The sequence below is a fragment of the Bufo bufo genome, chromosome 9 (genome assembly GCF_905171765.1).
Source record: "Bufo bufo chromosome 9, aBufBuf1.1, whole genome shotgun sequence".
Classification (NCBI taxonomy): domain Eukaryota; kingdom Metazoa; phylum Chordata; class Amphibia; order Anura; family Bufonidae; genus Bufo; species Bufo bufo.
The window spans coordinates 106,253,678-106,273,701 of NC_053397.1; the positions used below are offsets into that span (position 1 = coordinate 106,253,678).

The 20,024-nt window shown below is 46.3% G+C and overlaps 1 protein-coding gene across 2 annotated transcripts in view; it reads left to right on the forward strand.

Annotated features, from left to right (window-relative positions):
- Positions 1-20,024, forward strand: part of HMCN1 (hemicentin 1) — a 723,834-nt gene that overhangs the window by 51,245 nt on the left and 652,565 nt on the right. For both annotated transcript variants that reach the window (XR_005774384.1, XM_040408842.1), the window contains exon 4: positions 19,535-19,657. Coding sequence is in view for 1 of the 2 variants with exons in the window: in XM_040408842.1 (XP_040264776.1) it covers positions 19,535-19,657 (123 nt within the window). In the remaining variant the exon portion in view is untranslated. The remainder of the gene's footprint in view (positions 1-19,534; positions 19,658-20,024) is intronic.

A 20,024-nucleotide genomic window follows, 5' to 3' on the forward strand; every position in this document is an offset into this window, starting at 1 on the left:
ACACTTACAAAACCTGCGCTACTGTACGTGTGACATATTTGCAAGCATATATACCATTTAATATGCGCAAGGCGAGCAGTAAGGGATGGGAAGTGGCCATGCTGCTGATGGTGCACGCAAAGGCCGTGGCCCTGGGCGCGGTGAAACTGTGCCTTCTGCCAGAGCACAAGAAACACACTCATCCACGATACCTAGCTTCATGTCCCAGTTTGCAGGGTGGCGCAGGACACCACTCTCGGAGTCAGACTAGTGCAACCAGGTGGTCGTTGGATTGCAGCAGATAATGCTTCCAGTCGGTTAAGCACCACCCTGTCTTCCACAAAGTCCAGTGTCAGTAGCCTAGAGTCTGGTCAACAGAATCCTCACCCTGATACTCCTTCCTCCCACCATGGTGAGTCTTGGTAAATAAGTTATCCCACACTTGGATATTCTGAGGAGCTCTTTTCAGCGCCATTACTTGATTTGGGCCTCTCGACAAGCCCGCTTGAAGAGGGACATGAGGAGATATTGTGCCCTGATTCCCAAACTCTTGAGCATCCACATTCACAAGAAGATCACGTGGGGAATGGCAATTAGTGTTTCACAAGGTGGATGATGATGATGAGACACAGTTGCCAATAAGTCAACCGCAATTAGTGTCTCAAGAGGTTGATGATGAGGACACAGTTGTCAATAACTGAGGTTGTTGTTAGGCCAAGTCAGGAGGATAACCAGAGTGAGGAAGTGGAAGAGGAGGTGGTGGACGATGAAGTCACTGATGGTGATGATTGAGCATGCTCGGCCGAACACCTGTTCGGCTCGAGCATCTCGATGCTCGGCACATGGCGGTATTTGGCCAAATACTGCATGTGCTCGAGCGCAATTCTCGAGTCTCCGCCCCGCCCCGCAGGTAAGTACTGCCCTCACTGTAATGCAAAACCCATGTTGGCTGATAGCATTACAGTGATTGGCTGGCCGGAACGCGTCATCAGGTGCTATATAGCACCCGATGACGCATGTTCGGCTCTATCTTAGGCTACTTTCACACCTGCGTTTGGTGCGGATCCGTCTGGTATCTGCACAGACGGATCCGCACCTATAATGCAAACGCTTGGATCCGTTCAGAACGGATCCGTTTGCATTACCATGAACAAAAAAAAAAAAAATTTTTTTTTTTTTTTTTTTGTTCATGATAATGCAAACGGATCCGTTTTGACTTTACATTGAAAGTCAATGGGGGACGGATCCGTTTGAAAATTGAGCCATACTGTGTCAACTTCAAACGGATCCGTCCCCATTGACTTGCATTGTAAGTCTGGACGGATCCGTTTGCCTCCGCACGGCCAGGCGGACACCCGAACGCTGCAAGCTGCGTTCAGGTGTCCGCCTGCTGAGCGGAGGACAAACGGAGCCAGACTGATGCATTCTGAGCGGATCCGCATCCACTCAGAATGCATTAGGGCTGGACGGATCCGTTCGGGGCCGCTTGTGAGAGCCTTCAAACGGAACTCACAAGCGGAGCCCCGAACGCTAGTGTGAAAGTAGCCTTAGTGAGGGAGAGCTGTGCTGAGGAAGAGACAGACAGTGTAGGGAGTGATTTAAGAATTATATTACCACCAAAACTTTTCAGAGACCCAAAAGTCCTTTTAAGGACTATTGTGTGTGGCAGCAGCAATACCTATTTTTAGCGCAACCTGCGCTAAATAGCTAAAACTTTACAGACCCAAAAGTCCTTCTAAGTACTATTGTGTGTGGCAGCAATATCTATTTTTAGTGCATCCTGCTCTAAACAGCGTACAATAGGTAGGCCGCTGCAGACAGTGACATTAGCTGCACCACATCTCCAGTGTAAAGTGTGCGCATCCAAAAAATATCTGTGACATACAGTGTACTTTTTCAATAGACAGTGTCCGTTGTGGACAGTGACATTACCAGTGCCACATCTGCAGTGTAAAGTGTGTGCTTCAAAAATTTATCTGTGACATACAGTGCACTTTTTCGGTAGACGGTGTCTGCTGCGGACAGTGACTTTACCAGCGCCACATCTGCAGTGTAACGTGCACGCTTCTAAAATTTATCTGTGACATACAGTGTACTTTTTCCGTAGATGGTGTCCGCTGCGGACAGTGACATTAGTTGCACCACATCTCCTGTGTAAAGTGTGCGCATCCAAAAATATCTGTGACATACAGTGTACTTTTTTCGTAGACGGTATCTGCTGCGGACAGTGACATTACCAGCGCCACATCTGCAGTGTAACGTGTGCGCTTCTAAAATTTATCTGTGACATACAGTGCACTTTTTCGGTAGACGGTGTCTGCTGCGGACAGTGACTTTACCAGCGCCACATCTGCAGTGTAACGTGCACGCTTCTAAAATTTATCTGTGACATACAGTGTACTTTTTCCCTAGATGGTGTCCGCTGCGGACAGTGACATTAGCTGCGCCACATCTCCTGTGTAAAGTGTGCGCATCCAAAAATATCTGTGACATACAGTGTACTTTGTCAATAGACGGTGTCCGCTTCTGACAGTGACATTACCAGGGGCACATCTCCGGTGTAACGTGAGCAATTAAGAAATTTATCTGTGACATACAGTGTACTTTGTCAATAAACAGTGTCCGCTTCTGACAGTGACATTACCAGGGCCACATCTGCAGTGTAACGTGTGCGCCTTAAAAATGTATCTGTGACATACAGTGTACTTTTTTATGTAGACGCTGCGTACAGTGACATTACCAGTGGTACCTCTCCTGTATAACGTTTCCTCATCCCAAATACCTGTGACATTCCCTGTAATTTTTCATTAGCCGCTGGTGACCGCATTGACATTATCTGCGGGACATCTCCTGTGTGATGTTTCCACATCCCAAATACCTTTTTAAATTTGTTTGCGCATACACTTCCAAAACCTACACTACTGTACGTATGACAGACTTTCAATGATATATAACATTTAATATGGAGAAGGCGAGCAGTAAGGGATGGTGCGGTGATGGTGATGGTGCACGCAGAGGTCGTGGCCCTGGGCGCGGTGAAACTGTGCCTGCTGCCAGAGCACAATAAAAACTATCATCCACAATACCTAGCTTCATGTCCCAGTTTGGAGGGTGGTGCAGGACACCACTCTTGAAGTCAGACCAGTGCGACCAGGTGGTCGGTTGGATTGCAGCAGATAATGCTTGCAGTCGGTTAAGCACTACCCTGTCTTCCACCAAGTCCAGTCTCAGTAGCCAAGAGTCTGCTCAACCCAATCCTCACCCTGATCCTCCTTCCTCCCACCATGGAGAGTCTGGGCAAACAAGTGATCCCACACTTGGATATTCCGAGGAGCTCTTTTCAGAGCCATTCCTTGATTTGGCTCTCTCGCTAAGCACGATTAAAGAGGGACAGATCTTGTGCCCTGATTACCAACTCTTGAGCATCCACAATCATGACAGTGGGGAATGGCAATTACTGTTTAATGACATGGATGATGATGAGACACAGTTGCCAATAAATTAACGGCAATTACTGTCTCAAGAGGTTAATAAAGAGGATGAGACACAGTTGTCAATCACTGAGGTAGTGGTTAGGTCAACAAGTCAGGAGGATGAGCAGAGTGAGGAAGTGGAAGAGGAGGTGGTGGACGATGAAGTCACTGACCCAACCTGGGAAGTTGGAAAGCCGAGCGAGGACAGCAGTACAGAGGGGGAGAGATCTGCTGCACTGCAACAGACTGGAAGAGGCAGTGGGATGGCAAAAGGAAGAAGGCGGGCCACACCAAACAGGCCGGGCAACTGTTCCCCGAAGCACCCCCTCCGGAAATCTCCCTTGCCAAGGGGTAGGTGTTCCGCAGTCTGGCGCTTTTTTGAGGAAAGTGCAAACGACAAAAGAATTGTAATTTTCAACCTGTGCCATACAAAAATGATCAGAGGCGTGAACACTAGCAACCTCACCACCACCAGCATGATCCGCCACATGGCATCAAAGCCCCGTAATAGGTGGGCCAAATGCCTGGGTTTACAATATGTGTTTGCGGGTCACACCACTGCCTCCTCTTCCCCTGTGTTACATGCTGGCCAATCCTCTGTCGAAGGCGCAGGCCGGATGCCTCCCACCCTGCACCTGGACCTTTGCAAGCACCATCAGCTAGCACATCCACTTCTGTGTCCCAGTGCAGCATACAAATTTCCTTACCCCATGCATTTGAACTCAAGCGCAAATACCCAGCCACCCACTCACAGGCCCCCTGAAAATGTTGCCATTTAGCCTTGTGGACACTGAGGCCTCATGTCAGCGGCCGTCTCGCGTTGCGCAGTCCCAAGCCACCACTATTTTTCAAGGTGTGCTGTGCCCGCCTTACACCAACATGTGTCCCGTAACAACACATGTGCCCTGACCAACGCAGTTAATGGGAAGGTCCACTTAACCATGAACACATGGACAAGTGCATTCGGCCAGGGACGCTACATTTCCCTGACGGCACACTGGGTGATTGTTGAGGAGGCTGGGAGCGAGTCGTGCCCTGGGATGGCACAGTTGCTATCAACGCCAAGGATTGCGGGTCCTATGTTGATCAGGGTTTCCGCCAGCACCTACGTTAGGGACTCCAACCACCACTTCTCCTCCTCCACTTCCACCTCCGAATTATCCATGTGCAGCACCAGTCAGTCATCAGTCGGTAGCTGGAAGCAGTGTAGCACTGCAGTGGGAAAGCGGCAACAGGACGTGCTGAAGCTGATATGCTTAGGGGCAAACAGCACACCGCCGCAGAGCTGTTGCTGGGGATAAGAGACCAGACTAAGCTGTGGCTCTCGCTACTTAACCTAGGACCAGGCATGGTTGTGTCTGATAATGGCCGTAACTTGGTGGCGGATTTGGAGCTTGGCAAGCTCACACACATCCCATGCCTAGCCTACGTCTTAAACTTAGTGGTTCGGCGGTTTCTTAAAACCTACCCCAATTTACCTGAGCTACTGGTGTGCTGTGTGTGTGCAAGTTATCAACAGCTTCAGCTGGTCTGTCAACGTTGCAGCAGCGATTGAAATTGCCAGATGTTGGCTGTTGTGTGACGTGAGCACGCGCTGGAACTCGACGTTCCGCATGTTGGCCAGGCTTTGTGAGCAGCAGAGGGCAGTAGTGGAATACCAGCTTCAACATGGTCGTCGCCTTTCCAGTCAGCTTCCGCTATTCAGGATGGCTAACCTTTGGGAGATTTTAAGAAACTTTGAGGAATCAACACAGATGGTGAGCGATGATAACGCTATTATCAGCGTAACCATCCCACTGCTGTGTCTACTCAAACGCTTGCTGCTCACAATTAAGACGGACGCTTTGCATTTGGAAGAGGTGGAAATGGGGGAAGACATTACACAGGGTGATAGCCAGATCCCCCTGGGTTCGTCTTCTCAGCGCGAATTGGACGATAAAGAGGAGGAGAGCAGGAGACAGTTGCCTCCGCTACAGAGGGTAGTACCCATGGAAGTTTAATTCCATCTATTCAGTGTGGGTGGGCAGAATTGGAGGAAGAGGATGAGAAGATTGAGAGTGACCCTCCTGATGACGACAGCGAAGTCTTACTTGTTGTACTCTGGCACACATTGCTGACTTCATGTTAGGCTGAATTTCCAGCAACCCGCGCGTTATACGCATTTTAGACAACATGGAATACTGGTTGTTCACCCTTCTCGACCCCTGCTACAAAGAGAACTTCTCATCTCTCATTCCTCTGGTGGAGAGGACAAGCAAAATGGTACAATACCAGAAGATCCTTGTTGAAAAATTGCTCCAAAAATTTCCATCTGACAACGCTGGTGGCAGAATCCGTAGTTCCTTCGTCAACCGAGGAGGGGAGACAAGGGGAACACACAGCAGTTCCAACAGAGGCAGGGCAACACTCTCCAAAGCCTGGGACAGTTTAATGACACTGCGCCAGCACCCTCACCATGATGCGCGGCCTACTGTGACAAGGAGGGAAACATTTTGCAAGATGGTGAAGGAGTACATAGCAGACCGTGTCAGCGTCCTCAAAGATCCCTCTGTGCCTTACAACTACTGGGTGTCCAAGCTGGACACGTGGCATGAACTAACGCTCTACGCCTTGGAGGTGCTGGCCTGCCCTACCGCCAGCGTTTTGTCTGAGTGGGTATTTAGTACTGCTGGTGGCATTATAACAGATAAGCGCATCCGCCTGTCAACTGAAAATGCTGACAGGTTGACTCCTATAAAAATTAACAAGGCCTGGATTGACCATGACTTCTCTACTCCACCAGAGGAAAGCTGATGAACATAAAGGCACTTTAAATGTGTTGTTTATAATGTACTGAATACACTGTATTCCCATGCACCACTTTCACCACAAACAAGGGTATGTGGTTGAATCTTCCTTTTCTCATCCTCCTCCTCTTCCATCATATCAACATGCTTATTCGTCGCATATAATGCCCTAGCATATATGTCCTTTGCATATAATGTTTTACAGGATCAGCTCAGCTGCAGGCCCTCGCATATAATTTTTTAGAGGGTCAGCTCACTAGCAGGCCCTCACCTACAATGTTTTACAGGGTCAGTTCACCAGCAGGCCCTCGCATATAATTTTTTAGAGGGTCAGCCCACCAGCAGGCCCTCACCTACAATGTTTTACAAGGTCAGCTCACAGCAGGCTCTCGCAAATAATTTTTTAGAGGGTCTGCTCACCAGCAGGCCCTCACCTACAATGTTTCACAGGGCCAGCTCCCCAGCAGGCCCTCACATATCATTTTTTAGAAAGTCAGCTCACCAGCAGACCCTCACCTACAATGCTATACAGGGTCAGCTCAGCTGCAGGCCCTTGCATATAATTTTTTAGAGGGTCAGCTCACCAGCAGGCCCTCACCTACAATGTTTCACAGGGTCAGCTTACCAGCAGGCCCTCACATATAATTTTTTAGAAAGTCAGCTCACCAGCAGGCCCTCACCTACAATGTTTCACAGGGTCAGCTCACCAGCAGGCCCTCACCTACAATGTTTTACAGGGTCAGCTCAGCTGCAGGCCCTCGCATATAATTTTTTAGAGGGTCAGCTCACCAGCAGACCCTCACTTACAATGTTTTACAGAGTCAGCTTACCAGTAGGCTCTGGCATATAATGTTTTACAGGGTCAGCTCACAAGCAGGCCCTCGTATATAATTTTTTAGAGGGTCAGCTCACCAGCAGGCCCGCACCTAAAATCTTTTACAGGGTCAACTCACCAGAAGGCCCTCGCATATAATGTTTTACAGGGTCAGCTCACCAGCAGGCCCGCACCTAAATTCTTTTACAGGGTCAGCTCACCAACAGACCCTCACCTACAATTTTTTACAGGGTCCGCTCACCTGCAGGCCCACGCATATAATGTTTTAGAGGGTCAGCTCACCTGCAGGCCCTCTCATATAATTTTTTATAGGGTCAGCTCACCAGCAGACCCTCACCTACAAGTCCAGTCTTACTATCCAAGAGTCTTGTCAACACAATCCTAACCGCCGGGGGTCGCGTAACAAGTTATCACGGAGGAGTCTCGTTCGTTATCGGAATTAACCAGGCAAATCGTGCCACCAACGAAGAACGTCCATGCACCACCACCCACACAATCGAGAAAGAGCTATCAATCTGTCAATCCTTTCTGTGTCCAGGCCAGGTGAGGTTTCCCATGTTGAGTCAAATTAAGCTGCAGGCTCCATTCCTGGTGGTGCCCTTCCGTCAATTCCTTTAAGTTTCAGTTTTGCAACCATACTCCCCCTGGAACCCAAAGACTTCCCGGAAGCTCCTCGGCGGGTCATAGTAATAACACCGCCGGATCGCCGGTCGTCATCGTTTATGGTCGGAACTACGACGGTATCTGATCGTCTTCGAACCTCCGACTTGGCAAATGCTTTCGCTTTGGTTCGTCTTGCGCTGGTCCATGAATTTCATCTCTAGCAGCGCAATACGGATGCCCACGGCCGTCCCCCTTAATCATGGCCCCAGTTCCGAAAACCAACAAAATAGAACCGGAGTCCTATTCCATTATTCCTATCTGAACACTGTACATTTTTTCAATGGTCAGCTAAGTAGCAGGCTCTCTCCCATAATTTTTTAAATGGTCAGCTCAGCAGCAAGCCCTCACCTGCAATCTTTTAGAGGGTCAGCTCACCTGCAGGCCCTCACCTAATTATACCTAATAGGTAATTTGCGCGCATGCTGCCTTGCTTGGAAGTGGTAGCCGTAGCTGTTTCTCAGGCTCCCTCTCCGGAATCAAACCCTGATTCCCCGTTACCCGTGTTCACCGTGGTTGGCGCTGAAAATAACATCGAAAGTTGATAGGGCAGACATCCGAATGGATTGTCGCCATCACTGGGACGTGCGATCAGGCCCTGGTCATCTAGAGTCACCAAAGCGGCAGCAGGCCCTCAACCATAATGTTTTAGATGGTCAGATCAGCAGGCCCTTGCTCCAAATGTTTTTAAGGGTCACCAGCAGGCCATCAATCATAATTTTTCAAGGCTGTGCATGATAGTAACATAGTAACATAGTACATAAGGCCGAAAAAAGACATTTGTCCATCCAGTTCGGCCTGTTATCCTGCAAGTTGATCCAGAGGAGGCAAAAAACCCTGTGAGGTAGAAGCCAATTTTCTCCACTTTAGGGGAATAAAAAATTCCTTCCCGACTCCAATCAGGCAATCAGAATAACTCCCTGGATCAACGACCCCTCTCTAGTAGCTATAGCCTGTAATATTATTAAGCTCCAGAAATACATCCAGGCCCCTCTTGAATTCCTTTATTGTACTCACCATCACCACCTCCTCAGGCAGAGAGTTCCATAGTCTCACTGCTCTTACCGTAAAGAAGGCTAGTGTCGCAAGGAGGGAAACATTTTGAAAGATGGTGAAGGAATATGTAGCAGACCGTGTCAGCGTCCTCAGTGATCCCTCTGTGCCTTACAACTATTGGGTGTCCAAGCTGGACACGTGGCACGAACTGGCGCTCTACGCCTTGGAGGTGCTGGTCTGAGCGGGTATTTAGTGCTGCTGGTGGAATTATAACATATAAGCGCATCCGCTTGTCAGCTGAAAATGCTGATCGGTTGACTCTTATAAAAATGAACAAGGCCTGGATTGCCCCTGACTTCTCTACTCCCCCAGAGGAAAGCGGCTGAACATAAAGGCACTCTAAATGTGGCTTTTATGGTATAATGAATACACTGTATTCCCATGCACCCCTTCCACCACAAAAAAGGGTATATGGTTCAATCTCCCTTTTCTCATCCTCCTCCTCCATCATATCAACATGCTTATTAGGCTGCCCTCGCTCCTAATGTTTTAGAGGGTCAGCTCAGCAGCAGGCCCTCACCCATAATGTTTTAGAGGGTCATCAGCAGGCCCTCGCCCGTAATGTTTTAGATGGTCAGATCAGCAGCAGGCAATTGCCCCTAATGTTTTAGAGGGTCAGCTCAGCAGCAGGCACTCATCCCTAATGTTTTAGAGGGTCATCTCAGCAGCAGGCCTTCGCCCCTAATGTTTTAGATGGTCAGATCAGCAGGCCCTTGCTCCAATAGTTTTTGAGGGTCGCCTGCAGGCCATCAATCATAATTTTTCAAGGGTGTGTAGGATGCCCTCTTTTATGTGTAATAAAGAGTGTATTGTAGTGCCGGTCCTTGTAATTTTTGGCAGACGATTCTTAGTGCGTAGGCGTTAAGAGTGTAGGAGTCCCACTATCTGAACATTTGTACCACAATGTGAATGAGGCCCTCCTTTATGTGATATACAGGTTGTATCGGAGTGCCTCTTCCTTGTAATTTTTGGCAGCACTTGCACTTTATATACAAGTAAATATACAGGAAATAATGTTTCCCAACAATTTTTCCTCTAAATTGATTTTATCTTCGGTTTTGTGCGTATTATTGTCAGTCTGTAGAAGTGGCGTACTACTCGGACAACATCATTCCCAGCAGCGACCTGGGAGTCCAAAATCTATGCAGACATCCTCCCCATGCTGTTCCCGAACCATTTCAGTGGTGTTTCCATCAATTTCTGACCTTTTCCTGTGAACCAAACACCCTCCGCTCTTTAGAGCAGGTGGTGCCTGGTTTAATGCTCTGGTTCTCCAATTGACTTCCATTGTGCTCGAGTGCTCTGTAGAGCACCCGAGCATCCCAAAGCGTTCTACTTGAGCACCCGAGCACTTTGGTGCTCGACCAACACTAGTGACCACCCAATTAATGAGCGTTTCCTCGTTTGTCAGTTGCACTCTGACATCTTTACATGGGATCAAACTGTAATTGTTTACTTTATGTTTATTCATTAATGTCATTGTATCTACTTGAAGCATACAAGAAATTAGTAAAAAGGTTCACACTGAAGTAAGGCCCCCATACACATTAGAGTATTGTCAGCCAAACCCACTGTTTTTGGTGGGGCCAGCCGACAGTTTAGCATGTATGGGGAGCTCCCGACTCCCTCCCAACAGATGATGCAGGGGGAAGATAATGATCAGACAGATTGAATTTCAGTGCTTGAACCTGCTGTTCTCCTAAACGATAACCAGCCTCCTGAGGTCTCTGGAAATGGCTTTCTCCTCTCTCTCTGTTGATCACACATACACAGTCCACAGAGGTAAGTGTGTATATGAATGGGAGAGTGGAAAGAGATTGCTGTCACCAGACAGATACTGAATGTGTGTGGCCACCTTCATGTTCAGCTTCTCTTCATATTCCCTTTACAAAACCCAAACAGGGAGGATCAGAAGTTCTTTTCTATCGGGATGATACTTGTTGCCTGCAGTGGAGGAGACTTCATACCACCAGCCGAGACCTATGGTTTAGACACCAATGCATTTTGTGAATGTTGTTTATGAGCAGCATTTACACAAACTGATCATACAGCTATAACAAAAATTTTGCATTTCCTTCAATTAATAATTAAGAGGCAACAGTGTGGGCCAAAACTGTGCCACCATTTTAATTCAAAGTAAACTATAATAGGTGGAACAAAGTCAGACTGCACAGTCTAAGATTGCACCAAATTTATCATCCAGCTTCAGCCACTTTGATAAATCTGGCACATCTTTAGACTGTCTAAATATTAGAAAGAATTAGTAAACCTGCCCCATTATTTGTGCTCTTTTGCAAAGAGATCCGTAGACTTTACAATGCTGCCGAATGGGCCCTTAAGAACATAATTAATCAACAAGGTATGAAAACACTTTCGTTTTCGTCATACATAGGAAAGAAATCTACTTATATAAACTACTGTATGTGTTAAAGGGCTTCTGTCACCCCACTAAACTTTTTTTTTTTTTTTGGTACTTATAATCCCTATCCTGCGATATAGCTATACATTATTTTATTAATCATTTTCGTTCTGTAGATATGCCAAAAAATTTACTTTTATAATATACTAATTACCTGTCTACCAGCAAGTAGGGCGTCTACTTGCTGGTAGCAGCCGCAAAAAACCGCCCCCTCCTCCTGTTGATTGACAGGGCCAGCCGCGATCTCCTCCTCCGGCCAGCCCTGTCAGCATTTCAAAAATCGCGCGCCTGTGTTCATTCGGCGCAGGCGCTCTGAGATAAGGAGGCTCGCCTCCTCAGCACTCCCTCAGTGCGCCTGCGCCGATGACGTCACCGAAAGGAGGAGGAGGAGTATGCCGGAACAACTGTACAGGATAAAAAAAAGACGAATATTCTAAAAAACGATTATATTCGCTATAGTGCTATATATTCGTTGTTTCGAATATTCGTCATTTTTTTTCCATCTAAAGTCTTCATGATTCACTGTTCAGCTGGGAAAAAATGAGAAATATTTGCTATAATGAATATATAGCCCTATATTCGAAATATTAGTGAATTTTCGAAGTTGCGATATTCGCGAATAATATTTGCTATTCGAATATTCGCGCTCAACACTAGCACAGAGAACTATTGGCAAATATAGTATTTTTTGAGTGAGTCTCTTACTCCATGCTGAATTGATCCAATAATAATAATTTGCAAAGGTTCAAGAATTTCTAATGCCCCCTACTGTTACCCATCACCATAAAATTGGTTTTATGACATGGTGAACTTGTAATACATTCCCAGAATAAAAGCGCTGTTGTAATGAGCAGCCTGTATTCTGATGGCATTTAAAGAATCCCTTTAAGGCTACTTTCACACCTGCGTTAGGTGCGGATCTGTCTGGTATCTGCACAGACCGATCCGCTCCTATAATGCAAACGATTGTATCCGTTCAAAACGGATCCGTTTGCATTATGAAGAACAAAGTCAAAACTGATCCGTCCTGACTTACATTGAAAGTCAATGGGGGACGGATGCGTTTTCAATTGCACCATATTGTGTCAGTGAAAATGGATCCGTCCCCATTGATTTACATTGTAAGTCAGGACGGATCCGTTTGGCTCTGCATCGCCAGGCGGACACCAAAACGCTGCAAGCAGTGTTTTGGTGTCCGCATCTGGAGCGGAATGGAGGCTGAACGAAGCCAAACTGATGCATTCTGAACGAATCCTTATCCATTCAGAATGCATTGGGGCTGAACTGATACGTTTTGAACCGTTTGTGAGATCCCTGAATGGATCTCACAAACGGAATTCTAGGGGCAGAGCTTGACCGCAGACTGGATGGCAGCCTGAGAGAACTCTCTCCTGCCACGTACTTGCATTAACGTTGATCGAGCTGGATAAATCGCCTAAATATGGGCAAAATAGGAAGATACCAGCCGAGGGAAGGTGAAGGACTTAGCAGACCGCAAATGAATCAAGCTGCAGTCACGAAACTCTTCACTAAAAGACATACCAGTTCTCCCGCTACTCTGACCAAGATGGCGCCGGAGCCCGCCGAGCAGAGGGAATCTGAGGAGGAGCGTCACTCGAGTAGCGATGAGGAGCGAACACCGAATGAGACGCTTACAGCAGCGGTGCTCAAGAAAACCTTGACCCAGGCGTTGAGACCAGTGAGAGACGACTTGGCAGTCATAAAAACAGACTTACATGCACTTGGGTTCCGGACGGAAGCCCTTGAGACGACATGCTCGGAACTCACTGCTCACGCCTCCGGATTAGCTGCCAGAACAGAGCAACTTGAGGCCCACGTTAATACAGCGTTCACATTGATCGAAGATCAAGAGAACAGGAGCCGCCGAAAGAATATTAGAATAAAGGGGCTACCTGAATCCTGGGCCGGGGAAGCGCTCCCCAAGGTGGCGCACGAAATTTTCACTGGTCTCTTGGGACAGGACCGGGCAGATGTGATCACAATAGAACGTATACACAGGGCTCTTAGATCGAAGCCTAAGCCTAGTGACCCGCCACGAGATGTAATATGTGGTCTGTTATCCTATGTAGACACAGCTGCAGTCCTCCGCTCGGCCAGGGAGAAATCCCAGATTGAATACGAGGGAACTGAGGTTTCCCTATACCAAGATATAGCTCCGTCTACTCTGCAGAAGCGCAGAATGCTGAGGCCGTTACTAGACAAGCTGAGGGAAAAGAACTTACAGTATGCATGGCTATTCCCTTTCGGGATCTCGATTATGAAGAACGACAGAAGAATCATCATTAAGACCCCAGCTGACCTGGATGCCGCGTGGCCTGCATTGGACATTGATCCTATAGAGATACCGTCATGGGCACCTGCGGCTGATCTGGTTCGCTTACCTCCCCTGCCGCGCATGGAGGAATGGCAGACCTTCTCTCGTCCGAAGCCTCAGCGTCTGAAAAGAACATCTGCTGCCAACAACTCGCCTCATCGCTGAACTCTGATAGTCCCAACGTTGGACTATTCTTCAACCATGTCTGCGAGGGTCAATTGAATTCTGGTTGGCCCTGAAGTTTGACTTGCCGTGAGCGGGACTGTTTTGTTCTTCACCGCTATGGATTACCTGTTGAGGAGCGTCTCCTCTCCTTATTGATAAGGTTCTTCCTTTCCAGTCAGTCTGCACCTTGCAAGAATGTCTACTTTGATCCTTTGATCCTTATTGTTTCCCCCTCTCTCTCTCCCTATCCCCATCAACCTCCCCTACCCCATCTCTTCTGTCTGTCAATATAGATCAGAGTTAGGTGGCTCAATGGTTTCTTCACCACATGAAGCGCGTGGTAAGCTGATTACTGTTTTTAAGTTACTGTCTTTTATTGTGTTTAGGTAAACCACCTCAATTGAATTGAACGCACTGTGGTTGTGGATTATGCTGTTTCATCTTCTTCATCACTACTGAGCGCTAGATGGAGGAGGTGAAACATCGTGCGCACTATAGAACAGTAAGAATGCCAGTTATCCGTCTTGTGTTCTCACTCTCCCCGCCTCCTATGAGCGGCCATGATGAGATATTGAATTGCCTGGGGAATAGCAAATACAGCTCAATCACAGTGAACCTTAATGTCTCATTACCGGTTATGTTGACATGTAATAGGTTGATTTATTAATGTACAGAATTATATTTGAGGTGACTTTGGAATCTGTGGCGAAGCGCTGTTTCACTAGTCTATATCTGCTAGTAGGTTAGTCTCAAATATTCTGGCTCCACTGTTCTCCTCACCCTCTCTCCCCTCTCCCCCTCCCCCCCCCCCCCCCCCTCCATCCTTCCCCTGTCCTTCCCCCTCCCCCCCCTCCTTGGGTCAAAGATGTTAATGTTGATAGGGCTAGGTATGACATATCTGGCGATCGTTTGTATATGTTATGTATAACGTTATATGCTTGTACACCACAGGTCAAGACTTGTTCACATTTTGAACATTTTCTCTCATCCCCACACCTGAGTTATTAGCTCACCTTATATTAGGCTTCAAGGCTTTGAAGTTTACTCTTACTCAGAAACACATTTCTACTTGTTTTTTCTGCTCTTTTTTCTCTTTTTCTCTTACTCTCTTTTTCTTTTTCTTTTCTTTCTTTCTTTCTTTTTTCTTTTTCTCTTATTTTTCACCTTACTTTTTACCTTATTTTCTTTCCTCCTCCCTACCCTTCTCCCACGTGACATTTGTGCCTCTGTAATATGTGCGATATCAGGTGCGCATCCTTTAATGTGCGGGGCCTGAATACCCCGAATAAGCGGCATCACGTGCTGGACATGCTCAAGAAACTACGTGCCTCCATTCTCTTTTTACAAGAGACCCATTTTAAGAAACATAAAATCCCGAATCTGCCTTCCAAACAATTTGCTAACTGGTACCACTCATGCCACACTTCTTCAGCTTCCAAGGGAGTTTCCATAGCTGTACACAAATCTATTCCTATTAAGATACTGCAACAATACACGGACCTAGAAGGGAGAATATTGTATCTAAGGGCCCAGGTATATACTACCAAGTTTACCTTGGCTAATATTTATGCACCTAATCATGCTCAAGTGCCTTGGCTCTTGGATGCCTTAGATAGACTTAAGTTGTTCGCTGACGGTCCGATTATTCTAGGAGGAGATCTGAATGTTACACTAGATCCCTCACTTGATTCCTCGACTTCTAGGTCGAGTGTCTCTAGACGTGCTTTAGCAAAGTTGAGGTCTAAATTGTCTGAACTTTTCCTTACAGATGTCTGGCGGCTGCAGAACCCCTCTGCTCGGGACTACTCATACTTTTCCCAGGTACACAACTCGCATCAGAGGTTGGATTATCTCTTGGTCCAGGCCTCCCTTTTGCCGAGAGTGACAGATACAGGTATATCGATCATTACAATATCAGACCATGCGCCAGTTCACTTGTCACTAACCCTCACGAATGGCTCTCACACGACGTGGAGATGGCGGCTCAATGAGCAGATATTAGAAAATGTGGAAGCACACTCAGATATACAATCTCAACTTTCAGTCTTCTTTGAACAGAACAAACACTCTGGCCCCAAATTTCCGATAGTCTGGGAATCGCACAAAGCGTTTGTTAGGGGTCTCTTCATTTCGTGGGGGTCCAAGATCAAGAAAGATAGGCAAAGGGTTATTGATGAGATGTTGAGCCAGATCACTATTTTAGAAAAAGAACTCAAAAGCTCTAGCTCGCTGGCCACACAGGGGAAACTTCGAGTGTTAAGGGAAAAACTCCTCACTTACTTACAAAACAAATCGGCCAAAGCTTATCTACACTTCAGACATAAGCTGTATGCTCATGGTAACAAGGGAGGGAAGCTCATGTCCACATTGCTCAAAAAAGAAAAAGCTAAACAGCACATTCACGGGATCAGAAATACTGCGGGGACAATCACATCATCTTTACCTGAGATGGCCGAGGCGTTCCAGGCGTTTTATTCGGCTCTATATAATTTAGATAGGACGGACGTTATGTCTAACTCGACACAGAGGCAGGCTTTGATTGACAGTTTTCTAAGGGATATTTCTTTACCGCAATTAGATCAGGCCATGATCAACACACTAACGGCCCCCATCACACAACAGGAAGTATCTGAGGTCCTCGCCTCCTTTCCCCCGGGGAAGAGCCCGGGTCCAGATGGTCTTCCCCTGCTTTACTATAAGAAATTCCAGGAGGTGCTTTTGCCCCATCTCGTTGACCACTGCTCCGCGTTATTTAGAGGTGATCCTCTACCGAAGCAGTCCCAGGAGGCTCACATTACTCTCATAGCCAAGGAGGGGAAAGACCCAACAGAGTGTGGAAGTTATAGACCCATCTCTCTTTTGAATCTGGACTTGAAAATATGGGCCAAGCTCTTGTCCTTAAGGATAAAGAAACTCCTGCCTCATCTGATAGGTGAGGAGCAATCGGGCTTTGTACCGGGGAGGGAGGGGAGGACCAACACGATTAAACTGCTTACAGCAATACATCAGGCACACGTGAAGAGCAAGTCATTGGTCCTTCTCGGGGTAGATGCCGAGAAGGCCTTTGATAGAGTTAACTGGCACTTCATGCGCTCTACTCTTGTGAAGTTTGGCTTCCCCATTGCTGTTATTGATGCAATCTTTTCATTGTATTCCTGCCCGTCGGCCTCTCTTTTGGTCAACGACCATTTGTCTAGCCCCTTTGATATAACAAACGGTACCAGGCAGGGTTGCCCTCTCTCCCCCACTCTTTTTGTTTTAGTGATGGAAACCTTACTTCAGAAAGTGAGACAGGAACCGCATATAAGTGGCGTTGCTACGCCAGAGGGAGAGTTGAAAATGCTAGCTTTTGCGGATGATCTACTGTTTCTGTTATCCAACCCTGAGAGAGGGCTGCCATGCCTAAACAAACTATTTGATTGCTTTGGGGAGGTCTCAAACTTTAAAGTGAATACTACAAAATCCGAGTTATTGAATATCTCCTTAGCAAAACATAGAATCTTGCAGCTTAGAAAGGAATCATCTTTTTCTTGGGCCCAAACCTCTCTTAAGTACCTGGGAGTGAATATCCCTTCATCCATAACCAAAATTTATGATGCGAACTTCCGTCCACTCCTAGATGAGATTCAAAAAATCCTGATAGATTATGATATTCCTCTGATATCGTGGATAGGCAGGAAGAATGTCATCAAGACATATGTACTTCCGAAGGTCCTTTACAAATTACAGATGCTCCCAATCGCACTACCACAATTCTTCTTTACAAAATTGAAATCGCTTTTCTCTCGTTACTTATGGAAACAGAAGCGTCCGAGACTGGCACATGTTCTCCTCACCAGACCTGTAAACAAAGGTGGATTAGGTCTGCCAGATGTTAGCACAATTTATTCAGCAATCCAACTGAGGAGATGGTTCAATCTGACTACCTTCTCTGCCTCGGATTGTATTTCTAGATGGTCGAGGGAGGCATATAGGGGTGATCTACTAAAGGATATGTGGCTCTCCTCTCACAAGAAGCGTATAATGTATAACTCATCAGATAGCAATTTGCTTTACAAAGGTGCCTCAAACGTGTGGTCATTGATGTCAACTGAGCTGGCGCCTGGAATCTCACCATGGTTGCCTTCTAGTCTGATACCTGTAGTCATTGGAAAGGAATCTTTGACTTTCCAGCCTATGTGGGATCAGCTGGCTCATATCTCCGTTACCAATCTATTCCCGAGTGGAGGGGTTCCCAGCCGTTCAGACCTCCAGACATTTATACCGAACTTTAAGCTTACGTTTTTGCACATTTCACATTTTAATAGTTGTTGTGCAGTTTTCTTGAAGGCTAATTACCCCTTTAGGGCTCCCACCGACTTTGAAAGAGAGTTACTGACACCAGCAGTTAGACTGAACAAGTTGTCTAAGTGGATAACCATTGTAAGGAGTGTGGAACACTTGAGTGACCCTGGGTTTGTGGCCTCCTGGGAAAAGGAACTGGGTATTTCTCTCACTGAGTCGGAAATTAAACAGATTCTTCAGCACTCCCATGGTCACTCAAGGTGTATACGTCTCCAAGAGTCTCATTATAAAGTACTGACTCGCTGGTACAAGACTCCGGAGTTTCTGAACTTACACGGATTAGCCCCTACTAATCGATGTTGGCGATGCAATGTGCAAGTTGGTTCACATACTCATATCTGGTGGAGTTGTTCAGTTATCCGTCCATTTTGGTCTGAACTGGAAAATATAATCAAGGTAGTTGTAGGGACGAGCCTTGAGTTGACCCCGGCAGTGGTTCTTCTTGGTTGCTCGTCGAAGGACATACATCAATCCTCTACATCTTTAGTAACCTATCTTCTTGCAGCAGCGAAGTCCTTGATACCCTTGAAATGGCTGAGTGTAGACCCGCCCACCGTCAAAGAATGGTGTGGAAAGGTGCATCAAATTTGCAGATTCGAAGAGATGTCCAGCAGGTCATGTCGTGCTCACCACAAATTTCTTCGAATATGGAGTCCTTGGCTATCTTCACCTTATTGTAAGGATTCACAGGGTAACCTACTTCCTGACTGATTTGCTTGTCTTGTGTTGCCGTTCTTGGAGGCAATATCCCCCCCCTTCCTTTTCCCCGTCCCCCTCCTCTCTTTCTATCTTCTTTCTTTTTGTTTCTTCCTTTCTCTCTGCTCCTTCCTTTTTTTGTACTCTTTATAGTCTTTATTTTCTTATATTCTTTATGGTTTATTTTTTACCTTCTCTGACTTCCACCAATCTCATTTAATGGCAGATTTTTGACAAGGTTAGAGATCACAGCTATACATCAGGAAATTGTAATCCCTAGTATGATGTAATACTAGTTTTGAATTATTTTCTGATTCATGTAATTCATCCATGTCTGTCATACGTCCCTTGTTGGGTCACTGTAATGCCTATTGTGTAAGCCATGGATGTAAACCTGTCTTTATGATTAATAAAAACAAAGTTGACAACAAACGGAATTCTAAATGCCAGTGTGAAAGTAGCCTAAGCTGTGATTGTAAAGGTCTTGTGATTAAATAAAGGCGTTCTGATAACAACTTTAAATCTGGTTCTAGATCACGCTGAGCATTCACAGTATAACATTGAAATATTTGAATCGCACCTTTATCGGTGGCAAACTGTCAATAGGGAAAACCAGGTGGTTTCTATGGGTTTGAGCCCTACCCCATTTCCAACACTGTCCCTGCTCTTCTCTATGGAGTCATGGTTCAGCCCTTTAGACGAAGGGGGGAATTCTTACTCTTGCGATGGTGGGGCTCCATGATTTGTGTGTACATGCCCTTGATCTTTATAACTGTATTCTGCTAGGTTGTGTTTGTACTGACTGGAGACTGTGATGACAGAAGTCATGTGGGTTACAAGATATATGAAGAAATTGCCTCTACAAGCTCTGGCCAAGTATTCCACCTGGATAAGAAGCAAGTTAATGAGGTAAAGTAACACACCAGTCATAAGCTCTTCATTCTTTAGTTGCCACCTCAGTACAGTAGAAGCAGGGGAAATGAGTGTTGTGTTGCCCTCTTCACTGAATAATCAGTTTTTGGAACATTGCGTAACATGTTCTATTTTAGAATGCCACCATCTGTGTTCAGTCATAGAAAATGACCTTTCTTCTAGAATAAATCAATGTATTATCCAGTACTACAAATCACACAACCAAAGATACTGGAAAATATTTCCATATTAGTTAAATATAGAGAAAACTAAATAATTCATAATCCAAGCAAGTTTCAGCCTCATGCACACGACCGTGGTGTGTTTTGAGGTCCGCAAATCGCGGATCTGCAAAACACGGATG